At 35.7% G+C, this 8,968-nt stretch overlaps 1 protein-coding gene across 1 annotated transcript; it reads right to left on the bottom strand.

Moving 5' to 3' along the window:
- Window positions 1–302: 302 nt before the first annotated feature.
- On the bottom strand, window positions 303–5,749 carry LOC107768898 (protein NRT1/ PTR FAMILY 8.2). The gene is made up of 5 exons (XM_075239872.1): window positions 5,478–5,749; window positions 5,014–5,113; window positions 4,673–4,890; window positions 2,283–2,842; window positions 303–1,382 (listed from the first exon to the last, which is right to left on the bottom strand). The coding sequence occupies exons 1-5, from the start codon at window positions 5,571–5,573 to the stop codon at window positions 515–517; spliced, it is 1,842 nt and encodes a 613-aa protein (XP_075095973.1). The 5' UTR covers window positions 5,574–5,749; the 3' UTR covers window positions 303–514.
- Between the last annotated feature and the right edge of the window lie 3,219 nt (window positions 5,750–8,968).

The raw sequence follows: 8,968 nt of genomic DNA on the forward strand, positions 1-8,968 counted from the left end.
ATTCTATATTTAAAGTCATACCAATTTGATAGTTTGACTTTGACCCTCTTACTCCAGAATCCGGATCGCATCAAAGTGGAATAATATAATCCCGGTACTAATTTATACCACATAAAAGATGAAATAATATAATCCCACAATTGATGGTATAAGTGGGATAACGTTTGGGATTATATTAATACCTTGTTTGGTTAAAGGTACAAATTTATCCCACGATAAATTTATACCTCCAACCAAACAAGGTATAAATTTAATCCCAACTCTTATCCCACCTAATACCTCATACGAAACGACCACTAACGGTATATAAAGGGTGGCAATTTGAAAAATGCTCGTCTCTATAAATAGACCAATAGAACAAGCTCCAACACTTGATCATAACACCAGTGAATATTCGGAAATAAAAATAAAATAAAAGGAAAGCAAAAAGCTACATACATGTGCTTTAAAATGAAAAAGAAAAAAAAAAACTTCTTCAATGTCCTATTGAACTTTTTTCACTTGTGAACCTTATTCAAGAGGCCATACCACGAAATTCCCCGGTATCATTACTATCAGCCAGTTCAAACACTATTGACTCATCTCTAACTGTTCCTCTTTCACCATTTCTTCCTTTGTATCTCCATGCAATCACTAAATATACCAAGAAATTCACTGCATTTATCCCTGTTAATATCCAATAAAAATAATCAAGCTTGCTTTTGTTAAGATTATTCCTAAGCCACCCTTCCTCTACACCACCCGTGGCACTTTCCACAATTTTCACTATGGCAGAACTTAACCAACTCCCAATTCCTATCTCACTTAAAAATAATGCACTGCTTATACTTCTCGTACCATCGGTTGCTTCGTCGTAGAAAAACTCCAATTGTCCTACGTATGAAAAAACCTCGGCTGTACCTACGAGAAAGAATTGAGGAAACAACCAAAATATGCTCAAACTTGTAGGGTTTGAGTTCTCACGTCTCATTCTCTCAACCAATGCAGCGGACATTAGGCCAAAAACGGACACGAACAAGCCGACCCCTATACGTTGTAAAGACGTGATGCCGCGTTGGTGTCCGGTTTTGGAACGGAGGTAAGGGACGATGAATTTCTCGTATACTGGTACGAGAATGAGTCCGTTGAGGGCCGTGAAAACGGGGACAGAGCCGGCGGGGATGGTGAAGTTCGGGGCGATTTTTCTGTCCATGATGTTGGCTTGAGTGAGGAAAAAAGTGGAGAGTTGAGCGAATGAAATGGAAAGAGCTATTGTAGATGCCCAAATTGGAAGGATTCTGATAAAAGATTTGAACTCTTCAACTTGTGTCACTGTGCATAATCTCCATTTATTCTTGGTAATGATTTCGGGGTCCGTAACTACTGCTGCTTTATCCAAAAATCTGCAGTGTCCAACAATTAGAGAGAAACGTTGTTAGATAATATCGTGATTTGCGAAAATTAGTATTTAAAATTAGAAGAATTGTCCTAAATAGATATCCACGCAAACTTCACCTAAAAATAGCTCACAGATATATAATATATTTACAATTATGTATAATGTGTACAACAATGTATAACCAGTACATAACCTATGTATATCGACTAAAAAAATAAATGGTGAATCCGGTTGGTTATTTGCGTAAATATCCCTATAAACTGGTAGATTTCTATGACATGCTTTAATGGTAATGTAATAAAAAAGATAACTAACGCTTTATAATAGGTTAAACTGTACTTATTGTTTTAAACTCTTTTATAGTACAATCAATATATATAGTGTAAGTCATATCGGGAATTTAATTATATGAGTCATACTGACAACACAAAAGAATATTTACATTATAAATGTATTTTTACATTATGGAAAGCAAGAAATGAAGCTTTATGGAACCAAAAAGTGCCAATACCAGGAAAGATGTGGCAGAGTATCAAAGAGGATAGCAAGCACAGAATTCAACTGATTGGTGACAATAGGAAAAATAGGAAAGAAAAGGAATGGATAAACCTCTTGTATAGATAGTATACTATAGAGCAAACCTACCTAGTAAGGGTGCATAGAAGTAAGCTAAAGTAGAATAGCTTATAGTTATAGTTGGTTACAAATTGTAAATATTCTTGTCAGGTGGAGATCAATAAAATTTTCTTTCACCAAAAAAAAAAAAAAGTAATTGCGTTGTTTTTCAGGTTATAAATTCTACATATTCTATGAAAGGTTACCTGTAAAAAAAATTTAGGTAACTTGATAATATAAAAATTCTTTATATATCTAAAATTAAATTCAGAAAGAACTTAACATTGACCTGTATTGTTTAGTATGAGGAAGCTGTCGTGCACCAAAAATATCAGATTCTTTGGTCTTGATCTCATAGAGTTCACTTTCATGTGCCAGCACCACACCTCTGAAATGATTTCTAATAGAAACAACAATAACCTGAACAAATCTAGTGAAAGCACTTCCCATAGGTTTCTGATAACGATATTTAGTAAAGCCAGCAACTAAGATAACAATAGATGCAAACATAGCTGCAGTAGGAACAGCAAAACCCCAAGTCCAACCTTTTTCTTGTTGTACAAAAACCAAAAGAGTTATTCCCAATAGTGCACCCATGTTAATAGCAAAAAAGAACCAATTAAAGAATACATATTTTTTTTGGGATTCTTTTTTGTCAGATTCATCAAATTGATCAGCTCCAAATGTTGAGACACATGGCTTAATGCCTCCTGTTCCAAGTGCTATAAGATAGAGTGCTCCATATAGAAAAGCTGTTTGGCCTTTTGTTGCTGGAATGCATGGCCTCGCTGTGCATAGAGGTGGTCTTAAGCTGTCGATTGATGCCGATAGTGTTAGCAATATCATTCCCTGATCAGACACGGATCCAAGATTTTAAATCAATAAGTGAAAGGTAAATTGCATCTACTACTACTTTTGGTGTATTTATACACCGAGTACTTTTATCACTTAACTATTGTTAATTTGTTTTATATGTATATAATTTCCTGCCGTATGATGGCAGAGACCATATATTATAAACCCCAAAACTACAAGAAACAGATAAAAGGGTCTTGATCGAAAGTTTGAATTGTAGCCATGATTAATTTGTTGATTGCTAAAGTCCCACATCGGTCGTGGACAAAATGTTTATGGAAATTTCACTTATAAAAGGAGGCCTAATGTTTAGGATTGAAACACACATCTCATTTGCCTTCTTATCTTCTTAAGACATTTGTATCTTCTCTCTTTAGTATTATTTCACTTGTATTTTGGAGTGGAATAAAATATTTGTTGTGTCCGAGGAAGTAGGCAAAATTGGCCGAACCTCGTAAATTCTGGTGTTCCTTTTATTGTTGTTTTATTGTCTTATTTATTATTTGGTGGCTGCCATAATTTTTGGTATAGTAGTTTGACTCATTCACACTATATACATTTGGCTTCCGCAACAATTTTTGAGCAGGAAGGCAATCAGTCTGTAGTTGGATATTGTGACTCAGATTTTGCGGGTGATCTGGACAAACGAATATCAACTACTGGTTATGTGTTTACTTTTGCAAAGGCACCAGTTAGTTGGAAGTCTACTTTGCAGTCAACAGTTGCTTTGTCTACAACAGAGGCAGAGTATATGGCTATTACAGAGGCTGTGAAGGAAGCAATTTGGCTTCAAGGATTGCTAAAAGAGCTTGGTGTTGAACAAAAAGGTATCACAATTTTTTGTGATAGTCAAAGTGCTATTCAATTAGCGAAGAACCAAGTTTATCATGCAAGGACGAAACACATTGATGTTCGATATCATTTCGTACGAGAAATCATTGAAGAAGGTGGAGTCACGGTGAAGAAAATTCATACTACAGAGAATCCTGCTGATATGCTGACAAAAGTGGTGACTGCGGTCAAGTTTCAACATTGTTTGGATTTGATCAACATTGTTGAACACTGAAGATTGAAGATGAAGACACAACCAAAATTTCTTACTGAGAGAAAATTGAAGATGTGGAATTTTGCAAGGTGGAGATTTATTGATTGCTAAAGTCCCACATCGGTTGTGGGCAAAATGTTTATGGAAATTTCACCTATAAAAGGAGGCCTAATTAGGATTGAAACACACCTCTCATTTGCCTTCTTATCTTCTTAAGGCATTTGTATCTTCTCTCTTTAGTATTATTTCACTTGTATTTTGGAGTGGAATAAAATATTTGTTGTGTCCGAGGAAGTAGGCAAAATTGGTTGAACCTCGTAAATTCTGGTGTTCCTTTTATTGTTGTTTTATTGTCTTATTTATTATTTGGTGGCTGCCATAATTTTTGGTATAGTAATTGTGATTCATTCACACTATATACATTTGGCTTCCGCAACATAATTGATATGCATTTTCACCTCAATTTATTACTAAACCATCATAAAATAACATAGTTTAGTGCAAATAGAGTGTGTGATTAAATTTTAGCCGCCATGGCACCACTTATCCAAATAATACATTTTCTATTGTCTTGATCGTCAAAAGAATTTTTTTTTTTCGCGTTCAACATTATAGCTAAACAAGTTTTTGATTGTAAGGGAAGTAAGTAAGATAAAAGGAAATCCTTTAATGAAATTCGCGTATATAGTTGGAGATCATGAGGGTGCTTGCCACTTTGATATATCGAGAAGACTAGAGAATTAAATTAGAAATAAAGAAAAGGAGTAATCATTTCTTACCACGAAGTAGATACAAGAGAAAATGATGATGGTTAAGAAGCGACCAAAGTAAGCATCAGCAAGGAAAGCTCCAAGTAGAGTCAAAACATAGGCAGCTCCAATCCAATCATTGACATGAGTTGCAGCATCTGGAAGTGATTGATGCATCTCAAACACCAAATATGCCACCATACTTACAGCCACTGCAAAGAATGCCAACCTCTCTGCCACCTCGTTCACTGCCTCAAACCAAAAACGGGAGGAAAAAAAAGTTAGCGACGAATCAACATAGAACGAAGTTCTTTATTTATCTGAGCATTAAAAGAAAAAAAAAATGAGAAAAGAGACCAAGACAAAGAGACCTATAATGAATGGTGAAGCTTTCCATCCTCCAGTGGTTCGTTTATCCGCAATTTTCCCTTCATAATCCCCGCACCCATTGGTTACCAGAGTTTTTGTTACCTGCTATTTCACCATGTTTAGAATACAACAACAACAAGCTAAGCTCAGTATAATTCCGTAAGTGTGGTCTTATCCCTACCTTGAGAAGGTAGAGAGACTGTTTCTGACGGACCATCAGCTCAAGAAAAGACGAAAAAAGTAGTAGCAACAAGCAGTAACAACAACAGGACAGTAAAAAAGATGAAGCGAAAAAAAACAACCGGTAATAATAAAGATCTACGACTAAGAAAATACAAGACTATGTTGATGCTAGTGGTGCTGAAAAGAAAAGTGCTCGACTTCTAACTCACATGTTTTTAGAATACAAAATATAAATAATTAATGGCAACATATAACAAAATATCAAGTTAGCTAGGTTAAATACCTTCTTGTCATTCTTATTCATATCCATAGGTCCTTCAAAAGATAGTTGAGCATAAGATTTGTCATGCAAATTGTCAACGTCAATGCTTCTATCCATAGTGAAGCTACAAAGCCTTACTTATGTGCGTCTCTCCTCAAACTCGTAACACTCCACTTGTTGCTACTTTGATTCAAAAGATAATAGAATGTTCTGATTTTTTCGCTTTCAACAAATGTAACCACTTGTTAGTTGAACTAGCTAATTAACTGCTATATTGTCTGTCATTTTTTTTACGAAGGTCACAATCTCTATGTCTATATATACAAAAGTCAAGCAGAATTTTATATTCTTTGCATCTGCTATAAATTCGGGCCGGTAGATTAAACAAACATATGATATGAATCTATCTTCTCAGAAGTCTTGATACTCCAAAAATTAGAAGACAGCAACAAAAGTATTTTATTGCCAACTGGCTATACATTTTCGAAATTTGGAAGAAATTGGTACATATATAAATGATTTTAAATTATATATACTATCGGTGTCAAGAATTTTATATACTATCAGGTCATCCCAATGATATTTATAGGTAAGCCTCCGAATAGTGTGGGAAATGTAAGTATATAAATAAGACAATTACGATAAGCAGATGGTGTAAAAAATTCTTATTGATAGTGCATATACAATAAATTGAACCACGAAGACTAATAAATTGAACCACGAAGACTAAGGAAATAATAGTAATCCAAATTGCCGCCTAGATTTAGTCAGACAGATACAGAGGTATAAAAACGAGGATTTTGCTGTCTAGCTTGGCTGGTTATTGAGCTCTTTTTCCTTTAACGTGTTAGACGGCTACATTAAGAAAAAAATATGAGAAATTTTCTTTTCAACTCTCATCGGACTCTCTCACTTGCAGTTTTCATATCCCTTTTTGTTATTTTTGCTACTACTATTTAGTTACTATTTTTTCTTTGGCATGTGTTGCTAAAAATACTACAACAACAACAAAAAACCTCAATGTAATCCACAAAGTGGGGTCTCCAAGAAATAAAGTGTACGCAAATCTTACCTCTACCTTGTGAAGGTAAAGAAACTATTTCCGATAGAACCCCGCTCATTACTAAAAATAAAACCTGTTAAAGCATATCAACTATAACGTCGAAATATTTTTTTTAAAATAATCGTGTTTTTTTTTAGTTCTAAAAGTGTTTCTATATTAAAAAGAATCTAAAGAGCTCTTGGATAGGAGATCAATAGATTTCTTATTTACCTTAAACATCAAAGCTATGAAAGAATTTAAGTGCTCGATTTGGTACGAGGGATAAAGAATAATTAATCTTAGGATTAAATTTAAGAAGAGCTTATCCCATATTTGGTTGGGAAAAAATTACGGTATAATTAATCCTGGGATTAGTTATCTCGGGATTGTTGTATTTTTTTTTATCCTCGTGGAAAAGTAGAATAACTAATCCCGGAATAATTAATCCTGGGATAACTTTTTTCCAACCAAACGACCTTTTGTATTCACAAATGCAAAAATAACAGAAGAATCTGAAAATTCAATCCAAATCTTAATGAAATGGATGTCACGACTCTAAACCCAGACCCGGTCGTGATGGCGCCTCTCGTGAAGACAAGGCCAGCTGACACACACCCAATATATTTTTAAGCAATTAAGATAATACAAATTTAAGTCTTTAACATAATAATAATCCCAAAATAAGGTGAAACAGTACAATTACGGAATAGACATAGCCCGATATCGGGGTGTCACCAGTCATGAGCATCTACTAATCGATTAAAAATAGGAAGGGTCTACATAGTCTATTACAGAACTAAAACAAGAGAAAATACGATAGAGGGAGAAGCACTGGACTGCGAAACGCCGAGAAGCTACCTAGTGAATCTCTGAATCCGCCTGAGCTGGAAGAATCAACACTCACTAGCGGGACCTGAAGCGCCTGAATCTGCACATAGAGTGCATGGAGTAAAGTGAATACTCCAACTCAGTGAGTAATAATAATAAATGAAGGCTGAGCGATAAGAAATCACGTAAAGGCACATCAACATGCTATAAAGAGCAGTATAAAACCAGTAAAAGTGATGAAACACTGAAAACATATAAAGACACATTGGTTTAGAATAAGCTTCTTTAAAACACCTTTTAATAGTTAAACAATTAAATGAAAAGAAGCTAGAATAGATAAATACATAAAAATCCGCCCCTCGGGTACAATGTCAACAGAATCCTCCCCTCGGGCAATATCATGGAACAACATCAGCCCCTCAGGCTATATCTCATATCACAATGGGTACCTGCGCTCATTGAGGGTGTACAGACTCCGGGAGGGGGCCCTTACGGCCCAAGCGTAATATCAAGTCATCTCGCGGCATAATCAGTGGACTCTCGGCCTCATATCAACAAGCCACCTCATGGCATACAATCTCAAGCCCTCGGCCTCATAATCATAAATCAGTGTATCTTTACAACACATGCCCTCGGCCTTACTCAGTCAGAATCTCATAAGCCACATGGGTAACAGTAAAAATATGATGCTCAGCCCAAATTATCATTTAGAATATCATTTAATGTGTTAAAACAGAGTAAGTTAACATGGCTGAGTTATGAAAAGTAGAATATAGCATGACTGAGTACAAGTATAAAGTCAAAACGGTAAGGAAATATCAGTAAAAATCTACTAAGGGTCCAAATAGTTGGCACGAGGCCCAAATATGACATTCAGCCCAAAACATGATGATAGCAAACAGTTTTCAGTCAAATACGCGGTAAAACTGTCATTTGGGATGGACTAAATCACAATCCCCAACGGTGCATGACCCCACGCTTGTCATCTAGCGTGTGTGTCACCTCAATATAGCATAACGATGTGAAATCCGGGGTTTCATACCCTCAGGACAATATTTACAATTATTACTCACCTCTATCCGGTCCAAATCTCTAGCCCGCGATGCCTTTGCTTCTCGAATCGACCTCCGGATGCTCCAAATCTAACCAAATTTAGTGCAAAACCATCAAAATATGCTAAGGAAACAAAGCCCACTCGAAAGAAATCAAATTACAACACAAATCCCGAAATAAACCCGACCCCCGGGCCCACATCTCGGATTCCGATAAAAATTACATCAATAGACTCCTTATCACTCTCCGATTTCATTCATATCAAAATCACCAAAATCTAATCTCAAATGATCTCTCAAATCCCAAATTTTAGGTCTCCAATTACAAGCCCTAGTTCATCAATATTAGGCTTAAATTCCATGATTAATTAGGTAGAATTCACATTATAATCGAGTATTAAGTCCATAAATCTTACCTCCAAGTGTTCCCCCTTGAATCCCTCTTCAATCCTCTTCAAAAAGCTTCAAAATCGCCCAAAAATGGTGAAAGTTAGCCCCAAAATCGCGGACAATGGCTATTTAAACATTCTGTCCAGGTATTCAAAACCTTCTCCGCGAAGAGGTCGAAGCCTCACATGCGCGAAGCACAA

The sequence above is a fragment of the Nicotiana tabacum genome, chromosome 20 (genome assembly GCF_000715075.1).
Source record: "Nicotiana tabacum cultivar K326 chromosome 20, ASM71507v2, whole genome shotgun sequence".
In the NCBI taxonomy this organism is placed as follows: Eukaryota; Viridiplantae; Streptophyta; class Magnoliopsida; order Solanales; family Solanaceae; genus Nicotiana; species Nicotiana tabacum.